General features: G+C 44.0%; 1 protein-coding gene across 3 annotated transcripts in view; it reads left to right on the forward strand.

The window, feature by feature from the left end:
• Positions 1-4,959: 4,959 nt before the first annotated feature.
• Positions 4,960-19,355, forward strand: part of Ttc12 (tetratricopeptide repeat domain 12) — a 44,305-nt gene continuing 29,909 nt past the window's right edge. For all 3 annotated transcript variants that reach the window (XM_028783750.1, XM_028783749.1, XM_028783751.1), the window contains exons 1-6: positions 4,960-4,971; positions 6,335-6,407; positions 15,509-15,669; positions 16,173-16,194; positions 16,889-16,966; positions 17,666-17,787. In XM_028783750.1, coding sequence (XP_028639583.1) covers positions 6,350-6,407; positions 15,509-15,669; positions 16,173-16,194; positions 16,889-16,966; positions 17,666-17,787 — 441 coding nt within the window. In that variant the 5' untranslated portion in view covers positions 4,960-4,971; positions 6,335-6,349. The remainder of the gene's footprint in view (positions 4,972-6,334; positions 6,408-15,508; positions 15,670-16,172; positions 16,195-16,888; positions 16,967-17,665; positions 17,788-19,355) is intronic.

The following is a 19,355-nucleotide window of genomic DNA, read 5'->3' on the forward strand; positions in this document are numbered from 1 at the left end:
TTACCTGTATACCTGGCACGAAACAGCTCGGCAAGTGTTCCTCGGCACTGCTATTGTGGATGTTGCTAATATTTTCCAAGCCATCATTTCACCCCAGAAATATCAAGGGATATTCTTATCTCCTGCAGACACATGAACCTGAGATCCTGAAAATACACCTTCCTCTACAGCGGCGAGTTGGAATAGAAAGAGTACAGGAGAATCCAAGTAACAAGAATTTTTAGCTTAAGGGCTTCTTTCCCTGTAAGGGCATGTGGTTAAGAGAAAGAAATGAAGCATGATTTGGTAATTCTCCTTGGGGAGGCAAGAGACCGAGACAAATCCTTCTGACTTCTTCCTCTCTGAATCTTGAAACCAAAGTTGCCAAGCTAGCTGGCTCCTGCAACCCAGAGTTTTGTCTCTCAGTCTGTAGTTTGGCTTCTGGATTCTGCTGGGTTTGTTTGTACCAGTTGCTCTCCATAGGCAAAGGCAGTTTGTTTCATTCTGCATGATGCTGGGGATTTTTTTCCCAATCCCTTCTAAGCTTGTATAATATAATTGATGGGAAAAGTCGAGGAGTTAGGATTGTTTGCACGGTGGGGAGCCAGCTGAGTAAAAAGAGTAGAGATGGCTTCTATTAATCTGGGTCTCAGATTTATGATACAGTGGAAGACGACCAAATGTTCCTCCATTTTTATTGAAGACATAAACCACAAACCCTGAGTCCCACACTGGGGATTTAGGCTCTATAAAAGTAAAATCATCCTTGAAATACAGCTCACTAATGCTTTCAAAAAGTCTCTGCACATGCAAACCACTGCGCATGCACACTGACATTGACCCTTAAAATCTAACGACAGTGATCCTGATCCACACAGTCACCCCCACAGGGTCCTCAGACTTTTGGCATGGCATCGAATGAAGAACAGGTGGTCTGAGGGGCTGAGCACATGATGCTGAGGCAACAAACCCATCCAAAATGTTGACCCGTTATTGACCGTGTCTACTGCTTATTCTATGGATCAAAGGTAGACTAGGCTCTGTGAATTTTCACACAGGCCTCTGTTGACTAGTTGCAAGGTGAGATGTGGGGCATATTTGATGAGTCGTACTCCATACTGGGGTTCTCAAAGATTCTTGTCCATGTGCTTCTCTGTATACCACGTTGGCCATATCAAGCTACCAGGCCACAAAGAAGTAAAATCTACATGTGCCCGGAAGAAGGAACAGCAGACTCTTTGCTGCCAGGTGACCGACTTTCCAGGCTCACTTAGGACTTCTGACCAATCCGAGGTGAGTTTGGTGATACACACCTGCCATCCCAGCACCAGAAGCAATAGGATCACCTTGAGCTCAAGGACAACCTGGGCCACAAAGTGAATTGGGGGCTAGCCAGGGCCACAGAATGAGATAGCATCCTCAAAGACAAAAAAAACAGACCAGTTAAACAAAGAAGCAAAGCAAAACAAAACAGACAAAAACCCTAATAATCTATCAAGTGTAAGATTCGTCCCCCAAAAGTGACTTGTGACTGTACCACTGTAACCCTTGTTCTTTGGGACAGATGGCTCTTGGAACCCTGATGCAAACTGTCGACTCTCTTATCCTTTCTCCATCCAGAATAGCATACTTGACTTGTTCCTGTAAGTACATTTGCTCATTCAAGTCTAAGTGCTAGAAACACAAAGACAAAGCACAGCCAAACCTCTAGTCCTAAGGAAACAGGGACTAGTTCTATGGTGAATGGGCCTATGGGGCTCTGGAGTGGAGAGCTGTGTGGGACTGTGTAAGGATATGCTGGTTCATGGTTGGACATGGACCTGGAACCCCAAAACTCTAAGTGAGAACTGGCAGGCGTTCGGCCACGTCCCCAGAACCCAGAGTCCTGACACACAGTCTCGTCTCCATAGCCCTACATTGTTCAGTCACGTAGGCCTTTACAGCCCCTCCCAAAGTGCACAGGTAGAGGGCGTGACTACAGGCCTCAGGCCCTAGGGATTTACATACTAATGAAGGCCAGAGGGCAGAGCAAATTAAGCATGCTTCCCCAGAACCTCCCCCTTTCTCCCTCCCTATTTAACTCAGGACTGCCCTGAGTTTCATAGGGGGCCGTACATCTAAAACCATCCGCCAAGAAAATAAACCTTTCTGGAACCAAGGACTTCCTTGTATCATTGGGGTCTGCCGTCGCCAAAGCCTCCAGCCTTTGGAACCTTAGACCTTCTCGTGTGTGTGGGACCAGCTACCTGGAAACCCTCCGGGACTCCTCCACCACCGCTGTGGCCCTTTTCCCACAGAGCTGCACTCCATAACAACAGAGATGATGGAAGCCATCAGGCAGAAAGGGCTTCTGAAGAAGCACCAGCCAGCCAGTCTGTGGCTACTGAGTGTCACTATCCCAGGCAGATAAATCTGCCCCTTCTTCAGCCATCTGCTCTGTGTCACCCATCACCTCTTATCTGGGCTCTCCCCTTGCCACTGACGAGCCTCACGCTCCTTTTTGTGGATTCTGGCTTTGACTGTTCCACATTACCCACATCTTGGAGCTCAGGACTCATCACTCTTACATTAAAGTTTATTTGTTCTTTTTTACATATCACCCCATTTCCTGCCTCTAAACCACCTCCTACATGGAGCCTCTCATACTTGCCCAGAATCCACAGTGGTTGACAACAGCTCTTTCTGCAGAACCTGGCTGAACAGAATCCTCTCTCCCTTCCTTAGGCAGGAGGCCATTCTGCCCTGGGAGCTGGTCACAGGGAACACTTCCACAATCCCTGTGGCTGTTTCTGTGGTAGACAAATTTGACAGCATTATCAGTGAACAGAATGAAGTATGAGACGTTCTATAAAAGGTTAATGTTCTGAGTATGTGGGGAGAAGTAAACCGGATGGTGCCTTCAAGTAGGAAAACAAATTATGTAACTTCTCACTCTAAGGAACACCAGTCTTTAGCTTCTGTCTTGAGTTCTTTGTTGCCCTGTGCTGTCATAAAATACCTTGACAAAGAGGCTTAAAATGGGAAGATTTATCTAGCTCACAGTCCGAGGTACAGTCATTCCATTAAAGGCGGGAAAGGCAAAGCAACAGGAGTTTGAAGCAGTTCGTCATGTTCCCATCTGCAATCAAAATAAAAGTGCAACACGTGCATGCTAGTAGTTAGCCTGCTTTTTTGCACTCTTAAACAGTCCAGGATCCCAAGCATAGGGAATGATACCACCCATAGGAATCATCATCTGCTCCCCCCTTACCCTGCAGAAGCTACATCAGGCCCGCACTCAGCTCAGTGTCTTGCTCAGTCATCATCACAAAGCTTCTTCCTGCAGCAGATGGAAACTAATTCAGAGACCCACAACTGGACAACATGGAAAGAATGAGAAGCTTTGGAACTCTCAGTCTAAAACAACGACTTCATCAAACCCCTCCCCTCACAGCTCAGGGAACTATGAGAAAGCCAAAGTAGAAACACTGTAAGAACCAAAGAGGATGGAGGACACCAAGCAAAGAGTTTCTTCCGCACAAAGCAGGATTGACTCAACCATGAACTCACAGACTTTAGCAGCATGCCCAGGGCTTTTGCATAAAAAGGAAAAATTAGTTTTCTCCAGTGACCTCTAACACTGAAGGGCAGGCCACCATGCTCAGTAGTAGTTGGCCAACACAAAACAAGCTAAATGCTATGTATGTTTGGAAGAGGTTTTTGGTTTCGTATTGCTTTGTTTAGACTTTTTTAAACCTTACTAGTCCTTTGCTTGTATATTAAGGTTTGCAATTTTGTGTTTTTATGTGGTGTGTGTGCACACACGTCGGTATGTGTTTCTCATGCGTTTTGGTTTTTTGTTTTGTTTTATTTTATTCTGGTTGGTTTTGCCTGTTTTTTTTTTTTTCTCAAGAAAAAAGAAAAGGTATGGAATTGGTTTGTTGGGAGGAGATGAGAGAAGGTAAACCATGATTAAAATATATTAAATAAAAATTTTTTAAAAAAGCAGAAAAGAAGAAAAGAAAATGTGGCAGGGACTTAAATAAGAGGGGACAACTCTGCCTCTTTGTGCTGTTCTCCATTTTGCAAGTGCTCCAGTTAGCTTGCCTGTGTCCTCCGTGCCCACGTTGGCTTCAAATAACTCTTGTTATCTGAGGCTATGCATTGTAGAATCTTGCAATTAATACTGGGAATAGCTGGCTGGCTGTACCTCTCTGTTCCCTGGTAAGTTCTATCCCTCAGCCAATCAAACTGCTTTCTGTGAAAGTACCCACAGATTTGCTGAGTCGCCCCTGGGGGTCTTCGGCTCAAACTTACTCTCCTCAAGCTTTCACCCACAAAGACCTAGTACAGCATGAGTTGAAACTTACTTAAAGCACAGACTAGTGCTGGATTTGATGGCCCTAAGCTCTAATTCCAGCACTCAGTAGGCTGAGGCCGGAGGATAGGGAATTTGAGCCCAGGTTGGACTTACACAATGATACCCTGCTTCAAGGTAGGGGTATGGTGGAAGCTCTTTAAAGATGTGTGCATGTATTTTGAATGTAGTGTTCTTTGTATATCGTTTCTGTAGCTAGGATCCAGGCCCCTTACCCATAGCTTTGTGAGAAAAGTGTCGTTTTTCCATTTCATATGTGAGAAAAATTGAGAATCAAAGAGACAGTACTGTCTTGGAGGCCACACATTGGTCATTAAAACAAAACCGGACTCACATCGAAGTACGCTGGATTGAGCCTTTACTTTATGGGGCTAAAGATATGAAATCAAATGGGAGAACCCTCGCGGCTCCAGAGTGGAAGGGCGTTACCGGCGTTGCTTTAGTGACCAGTAAGCACCAACCTGCTTCTGGTTCTGGGTGGGACATCCCATTTTCAAACCGGACAGCGAGTTCTATGGGTCACTAGAGGCCCTGCCGTCCCAGGCCCCGCCCTCCCAGGCCCCGCCTCTCCCCAGCGAAAGCCAGTCACATCCTGTCCTCAGCTTCCACTTCCCGTCAGATCCTGGACGCTAAAGGTCAGTCTAGCCGAGTGGCCCTCGGGATCTATCCTAGAACTGGTCCTGGTCTAGCCTTAGAGTTGACAGAGGCCACTGATTCGGGCCCCTGAGGATGATCGAGTACCAGCTGCAGGCTGAGACCAACTCCGAAAGCACGGGGCCAGGACGCTGGTGAGCGGTTGCCAGGCAACAGTACAGCTGTCCCCGCCCTCCAGTGGGGTGTGCGGACGAAAGGGCGGGGCTCGGGTGTGTGGTCCCCACCCCTCACTGCAGCTCTGCGCCCTGCCAGAGAGCCTTGGCACTGGGTTCCTCCTGACCCTTCTGGCTTGGGTGTACAGAAAGACTGGCTTTCTCTGTCCGTGACGCGCCTGGTTCATGGTAACCTTGTACCCTTGCACGAGTCAATTCACTTCCCGAGGGATGTGAATCCCATTCCTAGGGAGTGTTAGCTGTTTTGCCAAGGCTGTTTTCTAGATAAAGAAGCCTGACTAATCACCCAACCACATTCCAGGTGCTACAGTCAGCCCAGTGGTGTCCTCTGGGTTCGCATTTATGATTTCTGTAACATGAATGGAGAAGCTGAGACTCACGGGCTAATTGTGCATGGCAAAGTTTTAGTTCGAAGTTGTCTGACTGCACTTCCAAGCCTCTTAGCTGCAAGCCGGAACCACACAGTTGTATTTAAAATGTATATACCTGAGGGCGCTCTCACATGAGCTGAGGCTCACTGTGGGCCAAGGCTGCAGAAATCTGTTTTATAAGCTTCAGGTGATCTGTAGGGTGTGTGGATAAACCTTTGGTTACCACGGAGTTTATCACGCAGTCTTCATATTCAAAAGGAAGTGTAATATGCCAATGTGCCTTGCAGAGTACTGGAAAGCAATACTCAGATACATTCTCTTCATCCTCAGAAACAGGGCAGAGGCAAAGGTTTTAATCAAGTTTGAACACGTACGTGATGATAGTCTTCTCCCTATTTATCCTGTGCTTTACCTGGTCCAAGCTTCCAACTAGGCATACCTATTATGGCCAAAGTTGGGAGACTTCAGTCCTCCCCCAGCGCTGGCAGTCAGTCAGCTCCTGTCCCATCGTCAGGTCCCTAAATCACAGTGGTTGATGTTAGCTTTGGAAGAAATATTGTGGCTCAGTTTCCCCCAGCAGAGGCCAGCTCTCTGGAAGTATTGCCACAAGTAATGACTGTCCCTTGGCCTTAAACAGCAGTCAGAGGAAAATGGCTCACCCTGCTGTTATTCATGACATACACAAACACAAATCTGCCTTAATAATAATCACTTGGCTCTTAGTCTTAGACAGATAATAAGCCCGATGGTTCTGTTTAGTGTTTTATTATTAATTTCATAATTTATACTGCCTCCCTTAGAGATTTGTGTCTGCAATGGCTGATGATCAAGAGAGAGACTTGCAGAGATTTCTGGAAAATGTGGATGAAATCAGTAAGTAGCCATAAGTCACAGACTGAGTTCTTCTGCCTTGGAGCAGTGAAATGGGTAAAGAGACACGAAGTTAGCTCCTGGCTTGTTTGACAGGTTTATGACTCTCAAGGAAAAAAAAACGTAATTGAAATTAAACAGGAAGGCTATTGAGAACTCAGTTACAGCCTTAGGGCAGTATTTTCTGGCTGTTAATTGGTATTATAGAAGCTGTTATGGTTTGCCTGAAACGCAGGCTGACGGCTCTCCTCCAAACACCTTTCCATGTTGCCAGTGAGCCTCTCTGTCCCCCCCTTTGAGATGGCTTGAGAGCCTACTTAATCATCTGGGTCCCGGTTGTAGGCAGGGGGCAAGAGTCTGTGGCTTTCCCTTAAGATTTGTCAGTTACATGGATGGCGTATGAGTTTCATCCTCTTTCTCGGTCCCCCAACCGAACACGCTTCCCAAGCTTAAATAGGTAGGACTTCAGAGACTGTCCTCTTAACCACACAGTGCATTGAAGAGACTCCAAACCAGTCTATCCCTGTTCCAGCTTTAGGGAGCATGTTTGCAGCTAAAAAGAGTGCATGTGCACGCTTGCGTGTGCACACATGCGCGCGGGCACACACACACACTCACACCTTATTTAGCAAGTAGAAATATGTTAAATTGACAGGCTGTATAGGTGAAAAGGAAACAAAACATTTAGAAATAAGATAACCTTGTGTGGATAGATACTCCTATATCCATTCGTGCCTACACCAGCCTTTCCTGAGCTTCTTCTGATTGCTTTTTTAGCCTTGGTTCACTGCTATCTTCATGTGAACTCACCTGCTTAATGGTGTCTATACTGCCTCCCTGCCTTTCTTAACGAGCCTCGGGCTCTATGGCCAATTGCCAACGCTACTGTATACCCCAATGCTTCTATCTTACTGTGTCTGGAACTGTGTCAGCACCTCTCACTTTCTCTCCTCTCCCCTTCCTAAATCAAACTCCCCTCTCTGCTGTCTCCTTCTGGTCTCACTTGGTGGCACTGACACCCCCAAATCTCCAAGTCAGCGGGACTCCTCCCACCTTTCACCTTGTGTCCAATCAGCCTTCAGGTTTGGCTCCCCTCACCGCACCCCCTGTCCATCTCCTCTGAGGCACCCTCTGTTCTGGTTCCTCTCTGCAGACGCTTAACAACTTGTAATCGTTGTTTCTGCCACCAGGCCTACACTCCCCACAGCGTAATGTATCTAAAATGCAGACCTGGCCAGACACTTCTCTGCTTGTGTTCTTCTCAGTCACAATGAATCAGGAGCTCTCATCTGGACTAAGTCCTCACATGACCTTCTCCTTGAGCCCCCTCATCTTTCCACATAAGGACATTTAATTAGGGCTAGCTTACAGGTTTAGAGGTTCTGTCCATTATCATGAAGGTGGGGAGCGTGGCAGCGCCCATGCAGACATGGTGCAGGAGGAGCTGAGAGTTCTACATCTTGTTCTGAAGGCAAACAAGAAAAGACTGGCTTCCAGGCAGCTAGGATGAGGGTCTTAAAGCCCACGCCCACAGTGACACACTTCCTCTAACAAGGCCACACCTACTCCAACAAAGCCACACCCACTCCAACAAGGCCACACCTCCTAATAGTGCCACTCCCTGGGCTAGGCATAGTTCAGCGTGAAAAAAGATGTTAAAAAATTAATTTCAAGGTGATATGTGGAAGGAAGAGAGGGCTGAAAAGTGCCAAAGAATCTAACCTAGTTTAGACAGTTGTATTACTCTGATGGAACTATCACAAAATACCAAAAGCTAGATGAATTAAACGGGGGAAATACATTTTATCACTGTTCTTGAAACTAGACTATAAGAACAAAGAGTTGACAGGATTGGTCTTTCCTTAAACCTCTGTATTTAACTTGTAGAAGGCCACGTCTTTTTGTGTAGTTACATATATATGTCGTGCGTGTGTGTGTGTGTGTGTGTGTGTGTGTGTATTTATGGAGGATCAGCCTAGGGTGTCCTTGCTCGGAGCTATCTTCTTCAATTTTTCTCACTGGACCTGAGGCTCACTGATTAGCCTAGGGTCCGTAACCAACAAGCCCCAGGGGTCCACCTGTGCCTGCTTTCCCTGCACAGGGATTGCAGATGTACTACCACATCTGGCTTTTTACAATGGTTTTGGGGACCAAACTCATATGCTCAAATTTGTGAGTTGGCAAGCACTTTACCAATAAAGTTTTCTCCCTAGCCTCTTCTGTATACATTTCTTTGTGAGATTTTTTTTTCTTTTCCAGTGAATATGGACCTTCACATACCTAAATCCTCCTTTACCACTCAGGGAGAACAGAGAGGTGATCAGAACCAAGTCAGAGCTTTCTAGGAAAGGCACTTCCCCTGCTTGGACATTGTCCCAGGTTGAGACCCAGGGAACCGAGCAGTGGGACACACACAGGTCCACTCACACACTGTAAAATCACCTTTTCTCAGTCAGAGCCTTCTCTCAGCCATGGAAGTCCAACTGGTTTCTGAGTCTGGCTCTGGTTGGGGAAATGGCTGTCTAAGGGGACAGTTTTGCAGTTGTTGATTATATTGTTGATGTCTTTGGCTAAGATGCTGACTCCTAAAGATGCCCCTGATGCAGAGCACGGCTCAGTATGGCTCTTCACTTAGACCACTCTGTATATATTCTCTTTTTGTTGTCCTTATTTTACATCACGACCACGGTTTCCCCTCCCTCCTCTCTTCCCAATCCCTCTCCTCCACCTCCCCTCTCCACCGCCTCCCCCAACTCATTTTAATGGGAATTGCATTGAGTTTGTAGATAGCTTTTGGTAAGATGGCCATTTTTACTACATTAATCCTATCAATCCATGAGCATGTGAGATCTTTCCATATTCTGGTATCTTCTTCAATTTCTCTGATTCCTTTCTCAGCTTGTTTATTGTTTGTATAAGAGGACTATTCTTTTGTTGTTGTTGTTTTTAGTTAAATTTGTATCCAGCCACTTTGTTGAAGGTGTTTATCAGCTGTAAGAGTTCCCTGGTAGAAATTTTGGGGTCACTTATGTATACTGTCATATCATCTGCAAATAGCAGTACTTTGACTTCTTCCTTTACAAATGGTGTCCCCTTGATCACTGTTAGTTGTCTTATTGCTCTGGCTAGAACTTCAAGTACTATATTAAATAGATAGGGAGAGAGTGGGTAGCCTCGTCTCTTCTCTGATTTTAGTGGAATTGATTTAAGTTTCTCTCCATTTAATTTGATGTTGGCTGTCAGCTTGCTGTACATTGCTTTTTGATGTGTAGGTATGTGCCTTGTATCCCTGATTTCTTCAAGACTTTTATCATGAAGGAGTGTTGGATTTTGTCAAAGGCTTTTTTGGCATCTAATGAGATAATCATGTCGTTTTATTTCTTTCAGTTTGCTTATATGATGGATTGTACTGACAAATTTTCATATGTTGATCCATCCCTGTACCTCTGGGATGAAGCCTACTTGATTATGGTGGATAATGTTTTTGATGTGTTCTTGGATTCAGGTTGCATGTGTTTTATTGGGTATTTTTACATCAATGTTCATAAGGGAAATTGGTCGGAAATGTTCTTTGTTGAGTCTATGTGTGGTTTACATATCAGAATGAGTGTGGCCTCATAAAATGAATTTGGTAATGTTCCTTTTGCTTCTATTTTGTGGAATAATTTGAAAAGTATTGCTATTAGCTCTTCCTTGAAAGTCTGGTAGAATTCTGTGCTAAAACCATCTGGCCCTGAGATTCTTTTGTAGAGAGACTTTTAATGACTACTTCTATTTCCTTAAGGGTTGTGGGCCTATTCAAATTGTTTATCTGGTCTCAATTTAACTTTGGTATTTGTCAAGAAAATCATCCATTTCTTTTAGATTTTCCAATTTTGTGGAGTACATATTTTTGAAGAAAGATCTAATAATTCTTTGGGTTTCCTCTATGTCTGTTGTTATGTTTCTCTTCTCATTTCTGATTTTGTCTCTCTGCCTTTTAGTTACTTTGGATAAGGGTTTGTCTTATCTTGTTGATTTTTTTTTTCAAAGAACCAGATCTTTGTTTCTTTGATTCTTTGCATTGTTTTCTTTGTTTCTATTTTACTGATTTCAGGCCTGAGTTTTATTGTTTGTGCTGTCTACTAATCTTGAGTGTGTCTGCTTCTTTTTGTTCCAGTGTTTTCAAGTATGTTAAGTCACTAGTGTGAGACCTCACTAACTTCTTTATGAAGATACTTCGTGCTATGAGCTTTTCTCTTAGCACTGCTCTCATTGTGTCCCATACATTTTCACTGAATTCTAGGAAGTCTTTAACTTCTTCATTTCTTCCTTGACCAGTGGTCATTCAGTAGAGAGTTGTTCAGCTGCCATGAATTTGTAGGCTTTCAGTTGTTCCACGTGGTTAACTAGGAGCAGTGTTGCAGAGGCACCTTGAGGGAAATCCTTAGACCAGGCACGCTGATATTGCAGGAAAGTCCTGTGCTGGGCATGTAATGTGGACTAGAGGGGAGAAAAAGATGCTGAGGGGCCGGTCAAGAGGCTGTTCCCAGCACTGCGGAGGGTGGAAGTCGTCAGCTGGATGCAGTGGTGATACAGTGGGAACAGAGGCAGAACACTGATTACAAACACACTTAGAGGTTATTCTTAACCAGCTTTAGTGTTCTTGCCTGTGAGGGCTGGGTAAAAAAAAAAAAAGAACTCGTGGAAAGGTCCTGAGAGTTGAGTGACAGGCAGGAGGCCAGTGATGATGGGAGATGGGAACATTTGAAGGAGACCAGACTTAGAAGAAAGACAGGCATGTCAAGTCTCAAGAGTAAGACATCTAGAGAAAGACGGTCAGTGTTCAATAGCGACTAGGCGTGAGCCTAGAGAGACACAGTGATAAGACAGAGGTAGATCAAATTCTTAAAAAGCAAGTACTATGCAAAAGAAAATAGATGCCGAACATTAATATCAGAGAAAATAGACTTTAAAACAAAGGCCTTATTAAGCTTTATCTAACAAAATTATACATATTTATAATATATGTCATATTTTGATTCAGTATACATTATGAACTAAGCCATTCAAATAAACCTTTCAAAGCATTTTTCTTGGTAAATACTTAGAAGGTCTGCCCTCTTAGCAACTATGAACTGCACAGTACATGATTTTCACTGTAGTTCACCATTCTGCACAGTACAACTGTAGCGTGTAATCCCCTTGTCTGGCTACAACCCGCCTCATCCTCCTTGTTCTCCAGCCCCAACACAACCTCCAGTAACCACCATTCTACCCTGCTTTTATGAGTTTGGAGGGGGCACCATTTTCTTTGTCTCATCTCAGAGTAATTCTCTACATGTCTATAGGGAATAACATCGTAATGAACATGGAAGCACAGATAGCTCCACATAGATTGGTTTTATTTCCTTTGTATTCATACCTAGAAATGAGATTTCTGCATTTGGGCCCCAGGAATACTGCATTTAAATACGAAAATAAATCTTGCAGAGTATATTTAAGATCTTTGGAGAAAATTATAAAAATTTAATTGAAAGATCTCTCAGTGGGGAAAAAAAAACGGGACAGGATGAGCAATGAAATAAACAACATAGCCTTATATTATAATTCAAAGTAGGAAAAATAACATCCAGGAATCCATAGGGACACAAATGAGATTAGATAGGTATAAGCAGGTAAATGAATAAAACTATCCAGATGAATTCTTTTAGCTTGTGTTTCCTTCAGGAAGGTGAAATGTGCCTCTCACCCCTTAAATGAGAGATACGTTAAGGCTTGCTTGCCAAGAATGTGGTACGGAAAGTGGATAACAGCTGACCAGCACAGCCTTACACAAATGGTCAAGGTTAACATGATCGGTCACAGTGATAACATGCGTCGTGAACTACTGTCTTCCTCCTCAGTCCTACAGCCTTGCCACGAGAAACAAACCAAATAAACCCAAACAGAATGACTCTCTAAGACAGCTGCTCAGTACCCTTGCAAACTGTTAAAGTGGAGTCAAAAAAAAGATGACTCCGTGGCTAAAGGTGCTTGCTGCCATGTCTGACAGGCTGTCTGAGCCACAGAGTTTTAGCCTCAGCACCCAAATGGCGGAAGGAGACAACCAGCACCACCCCACCCCAGTCATGTGATCTCCTTACTTTGCTCTCTGGCATCTGCAAACACACCTACCATGCCCCGCCCCTGCAAACACAGCCATTAAATAAATTTTAAAGCCAACAAATAAAAATTGTGAACATTATCAAAAACAAAGAAGGCTTGACAAACCGCCCTGCTGCAACCCCGAGAAACCTAAACAGACATAGCCACTGCAGCCCACTGCCCTTGACGAGCTCCAGAACTGAGAAAGGATGTTCAGGAGAAGCTAATGGTGTTAGAATAAAGTGTGGGGCTCCGTCAACAGATTTTATTAAAAGACATGAGAACCCCTGCATATAAGAAGATATGTAATTTTTTCTAGATATCATTTGGCAAAGACAACGGTTCTCCTCAAATTATTTTTGCACGATTAGTTTAAATCAAAATCCCCAACGTGGTTTGTGTTCAAATTCAACAAATTGGCTCAAAAGTTCCTGTGGAAGAACAAAGTGCCAATAATAACCATAAAAAAAGCCTCACAGGGGGCTGGGGGCATGGTGAGCTAACCATCTACCATTTGAGATTTTAAACAAACAAACCCTATAGTCATCCATGTAAGGATATGCATATGCTGGAAAGTACCAGCTGTGCAGTGGAAAGAGATGAAGAACGTAGAATAGATTTCACATCTGTAACAGGGAAAACGAACACGCTGGGGAAGGCAGTGTCTCTCGTCCTCAGCATGCTGTGATACGACCCTGCACAACATTCAGATTACATGAGGATCTAATGAACTGAGGAGAAAACGAAACGAAAGATCGGTTTTGTGTCTATCTGTGTGTCTGTGAGCACATATGCCAGTGCCCAACAGGCTGGAAGAGGAGGCTCAAACAACCAACACTTCCATAAAACAAACGATACATAGGAGATTTTTTAAATTCATGTGACCAGTTCAGAATTTATATAGAAAGGGGACAAATGACCCAGTAGAAAATGGGCCAAGGATAAGAATAGGCATTTCATAGAAAATAAAAACCAAATGACCCACAAACTAAAAAGATACTCAGTTCCAATCATGATCAGCAGTTATGGTGTCAGTAATGGGAAAGACTATAGCTTCTTTCTTTCTTTTTTCTTTCTTTCTTTCCCACTTTCTTTCTTTCTTTCTTTTCTTCTTTCTTTAGACTTATCCTTCCATTTATTTTATAAAATTTTAGGATAGCATACAAGATATTGGGTTTCATCATGAGATCTTTTTAAAATTACACTTATTTGCTTACCAGGGTGAGGAGGGTGTGGATGGTGAGGAGAGTGAGGAGGATGTGGATGGTGAGGAGGGTGAGGAGGATGTAGATGGTGAGGAGGGTGAGGAGGATGTGGATGGTGACGAGGGTGAGAAGGATGTGGATGGTGAGGAGGGTGAGGAGGATGTGGAGGGTGAGGAGGATGTGGAGGGTGAGGAGGGTGAGGAGGATGTGGATGGTGAGGAGAGTGAGGAGGATGTGGATGGTGAGGAGGGTGGGGAGGATGTGGAGGGTGAGGAGAGTGAGGAGGATGTGGAGGGTGAGGAGGATGTGGAGGGTGAGGAGGGTGAGGAGGGTGAGGAGGATGAGGAGGGTGCACAAGCACGAGTGAAGGGCAGAGGACCACTTTCAGGAATCCATCCCTTCCTTTCACTCTCTGGGTCTTGAGGATGGAATTCAGGTGGTCAGCCTTTCAGCAGGCATAATTACCTGCTTAGCCATATGGCCAGTCTAGAAGCTCTTTCTTATAAACTACTTATAGGACATGACTGCTTATACCCATATCCTGAAGAATATATAACACGCACATACAGATATTCAACTGGGTATTTATCTACTGTCTGAAACATAAAATAAGCCACATGAATTTCTGGCAATACTAAACTGAATTGCCATTGACTTGTGGTGTGTAAACTGTCTGTAACCCCGGGTGCCAAGCAGACCTCTTAAGCATATTGCAAAGAAAATGTAGGCTACACTATAGTGCACCTTTTTAAAACCGTGTGACCATCTTGTTCAGGTACATAACAAAACTCGTCACAAATGACTTTCTTTACTATTTCTCTACCCCTTGAATCTGCATTGGTCACATGACTTGCACAAGCAGAAACTCAAACCTCATACAAGAGACACTGCATCCTTCTGTGGTAAGAACAAAAGATGGATGCAGATGTGGGCAGCTGTTTGAACTTGAAAACATGACCTTGAAAGAGCTCTTTCTTGATGCCGTTCCTTTCCTCTCTAAATAAATACGTAGAATCCTGGATTAGGAATTGTCAGGTTTAGATTGCCCAAAACTTGAAAGTGTTTGAGAGAATAATAGATTGCCTACTCTAGGGTGACATATTGGGGGTTCTGGGACATTGAGGGTCACTGATAGTCATGTCAAACTGGAACCAGTTCCCCCAGGTATTTATCCATTTTTCTTCAGTGTTCAGCCTCCCTAGTCAAGGCTGCTAGATATGGATAATTATATTGATCTGAAATTGGAATGAGGTGAACAGATTTATCTGGGTAGGTGGGGTGGGAGTGCAGAGGAGTGTAATCCCGCTAAGTGGCAGTCTATGAATGCCAATCTAGGTAGACAACGCAGTGAAGAGACAACTAAAGGCTGTTGTTTTCTGAATGTCAGAGCTGCTTGTGTTACGCTTGTCTCCCACACAAGATCACACGCTTTTCAAACAAAACAAAAGGAATTTTCTATTCACCATTTTCCTTAATATTCAGTAAAGCATACAACTCCTGAGAAGCAGCCCATAAATTATTAAAGTTGACTAGTGACTTAAAAGCTTTGTTCCTGGAAGCCCAGTATTAAATTCTATTTTTTCTAGATGAAAACAAATGCTATTCTCAATTGTTTCCCATTAATGCCAGTGATTCACTGGGCTTCCTAGCACCTTCTTCTCCCACCTATGGATCATCCTTATTAATTTTCAGCACCATCCTTCCCAATGGATGGAGTCTTTCCTTTCAAAGAACTTGCCTGATTGAGTCACGTGTGATTTTTTTTTCCTCTAGCCAATTTAATCCAAGAGATGAATTCTGATGATCCCTTCATACAACAGAAAGCTGTCCTGGACACGGAAAAAAAACTCCTGCTGATGGAGAGAGAGCAAGAGGAGGATGGGTGCAGGACCACTCTGAATAAGACCATGATCAGTCCTCCAAAAGCTGCCGAGGTTTCCCTTTCTGCTACGGAGCTCTATAAGTAGATGTCCTTAGTGAGACCTGCTCTGAGGCAGGAATGTGATCTCAAACCACCCGATGACATTGAAACCGTGTAGCTATCCAGGCTTCCTGATCGGGTTTCCATAAGTTCGAAGGATGCTTTTTGCTCTTCCTGTAGTGAAGACTCAGCCTGCTGAGCTGGAGTGTTGTATTTAGGTTACCCGTCTCAACTCGCATGTTCTAGCAATTCATATGCAACAAGTCACAGGGTGGGGAGGTGGGACCCCCTGACTTGGGTCATCTTGATTCTATAGGAGCAGGCCCATAATTGTGCCCACCATAACTTCCCCAGCTTTTAAGCAAGCCCTTAAAATCCGGAACCATCAGTATTGGTGGTTAATGACCCAACTCATTATTTGCAGTAGGTTTGCTCTCTTGGATTTATGTACACATTTACCAGAAACTGAGTTTTAAAATTCGTTTCTTTGTTTTTATGATAACCCGTATCTTGCAGAATGCAGATGAAATGAGCCCAGGTAAGGATGGCATCTCTGTCTTCCTCTCCAATGTGTTCTATTCATTTAGGATCAGTATTTTTTTTTTTTTTTGTAGAATATAACTTCCAGACCCTTAAATTATGGCCTCTGGGCTTAAAAACAACCCACAAACAAAATCCTGCTGACGACTCAGGTCTGGTGCCAGTGGTCCGAGAGGCAGCAAGCAGAGGCTTTTCTGTTTTATTTTTCGTTTTCTCCTGACCAATCTTTTGTAAACTGAGCTCAGTTATTCTTTATGATCCAATTTGCCCTTCACTGCTTAGGGGATGCAGTAATTTTCTGTTTTGCTCAGCTCTGAGGCTCATTATGCTAAATAGAACAAAAAGTCTCTCTTCAAAGGAAAAACTCTTTTAAGAGACATAATTCAAATCTGAGGCATAGACACAGTCATCACACATAATAATACACCACACAGGTTAGCATTTAAAGTCACATTAGGAAGGTGACAATTCAGCTGCCTCAGAATTGTGTGCGCATGTTCCTGCTTATGTGCTTGTGTGCGCATGTACACACACACACACACACACACACACACGCATGCACGTCCTACATATGTATGCATAAGAAGTACAGCTGTAACAACCCAAAGTAGCTTCCTCTGGAATTTGAACTAAAGGACTGATTAGATTATCTGGCTTGTTCTTTTTAACGATGTAAATCGCTCTGCTGTCAGATGCCTTCTTGGCATCTGTGGAGAAGGATGCCAAGGAACGAGCCAAGAGAAGACGAGAAAACAGAGCCCTGGCAGATGGTAACTGTTGGTCCTTACTTTTCAGTAGCTGGGGTGACTCCAGATGAAGGAGCCTACAAGCACCTGTGTGCAGATGTGTGAAGATACTCCCTGGGGAGTGGGTTCATGATGGCAGCCAGAGGACCTGGCCAGGCAGAAACCATTGGAGGTCCATCCTCTGATCTTGCTCAACATGCAGTCAGCAGGACACAGCCTTAATCAGGCCCCCTGGGTAGATGGAACCTGTCAGATTCCTGAATGGCTCTTGGGAAATAGGAAAGAGAGGCTCCACTGGCTAGCCTGAGCTAGAGCTAGAGTCAGAAGGAAAAGTGAAATGGGGTTGGTGGGGGAGGGGAAACATAGTAAATGAAAATGGATAAAGTGATGTTGTTTGTGTTGGTACATGAATATGCAGAGTGCTTTCTGTGTTTTGTTTTTAATGTTTAGTGGTATGTTAATGCAGATCTCCTCACTCCCCATTTGCTCGAAGACTATGGGGACACTTGCCTTGGTCAAGGGTAGTATTGTCACAGATGTAAGCCTCAGTTCAGAAAAAATATCATTTCTCTGAGAGGCTGCATAGAAAACCTCAGCATAGATTTCAAGGAGGAAAAAAATTTAAAGAAATTGGATCTCAAATAACGGCAGAGAAAAACCTGCAATCTAGAAGGTTCTCCCGACACACACTGAGGGCTGACTATGTGCCTTTTTTTCTCTCAGCCCTGAAGGAGAAGGGGAACGAGGCCTTTGTCAGGGGCGACTATGAAACGGCCATTTTCTTCTACAGTGAGGGTTTAGGGAAGCTCAAGGACATGAAGGTGCTGTACACCAACCGAGCCCAGGTGAGGAACCCATGGCTTCTGCAGTGGTGATTCTAAGGACGGGAGTTGGGAACCCCATCAAGGCAAAGACGAGGGTAGACAGTATCGTTGGTGGTAAATGTTTACCAACCAGCCTTTGTGGTTCATGTTGCAAATGCCAGTTTCCGTGGTATAAACACTTCCTGGTATCAGCCTTATGGCCTATGAGAACTTGAAGTCCGCCAACTAATGTTTTTGGTGGGACTCTCAAAGGCCGTTATGCCAGTCCATGCTTGTTATGTCAAACCTGCTTTTTGATTCTATGACTGGGGTTAAGCTGGGTAGCCAGGAAACTGGCAGAACTTTCTCAGAAATTCAGGGTTTCTGAAGCCCTTTCCCCTCAGGTTTATTTTACAGGCCTCAAAACTGAGGCATAACTGACTGCCCCTGCCCCCTGATGTTTCTTACCTGCTGCTAATGAAGGCAGGAAGCTGGTAACCAGCACTTGAAACAAAAATGTCACTAGTCACCTTATCTTTGAGATATAGTGAAGTTTGGCGTGGCAGATTCGTGGATGTGATCCCATGACAGACAACACCTGTCAGCTGGACCTCTGTGTGACAGACTTGATGCCCTGTCACCTACCAGAGAGGGAGGCAGCCGCAGAGCCCCCGTCAGCTTCCATCTCCATAAATCAAGAGTATCTGTCTGGGCTTGGTGGAGGAGAAGCATTCAAAGCCAGACATGGGGTGTCCGAAGCTGGAGAGTCTGTGGGGTGACAGTGATTTAATGGTCGATGACTCCAAGAGCAATACAAGCTCATTACCCGAAGAGTTCGCAAACGTCTGACTAGAGGCCAGGTGTTCTTTTCTACCCTCATTTGTGACAAAAACTTGTTATAAGAGAGCAAGTCCATAAGAAAGATGGCCAGGAGCTCCTTTAGCAGCACCTACCTTATTGCTCCAACAGGAATATAAATATGAAGTTATTAAGGACAAAACCTGCCGTATACTTTCCCTCAGTGCTCTGTCTGTCGAGCTACCCAGTGCTCCACTACTTATATTAACACTGGAGCCATAAGTCCGTTTAAAGAACTCAGAAGGATCTTTAAATGTAAGCAATAATACAATGGTTACTTTTCTTTCTTTTTCGGCACTGAATTTCATCTTGGAAAATATCTACCTACTGATGCTCATTCAAGATCGTTTCTCTGACGTGATTAGAAAGCAATGGAGTTGAATTACTTTTAAAATGTTATGTAATTCAGATGCATATCTAGTGCAGGCTATCTGCCCCACCCCAATTCATCTCAATTTGTTAGTTGCATTTTTACTGTATTCAATTTTAAGCTACCCTTTGATTAGTCTTAAGAATCTCATTAAAAGTGGCTGTGGATAAATATAAGGATATGCGGTGAAAAGCTTTGGGGAAGCAATTTTTTCAGCCCTCCCTCTCCCCCTCCCCGTCTCTGAGAGCATACATCCAGAGGCAAATAAACACAGAAGTGCTGTTGTATGTTAGAAATCACTTAAACAACTGACTGTTTTTAAAATGTCTTTCCCATTTGTGTGCAGTGCTAGAAAACAGTAAGGATGCTGGGAATTGAGTAT

The sequence above is a fragment of the Grammomys surdaster genome, unplaced genomic scaffold (genome assembly GCF_004785775.1).
Source record: "Grammomys surdaster isolate TR1022 unplaced genomic scaffold, NIH_TR_1.0 1164, whole genome shotgun sequence".
NCBI classification, from domain to species: Eukaryota; Metazoa; Chordata; class Mammalia; order Rodentia; family Muridae; genus Grammomys; species Grammomys surdaster.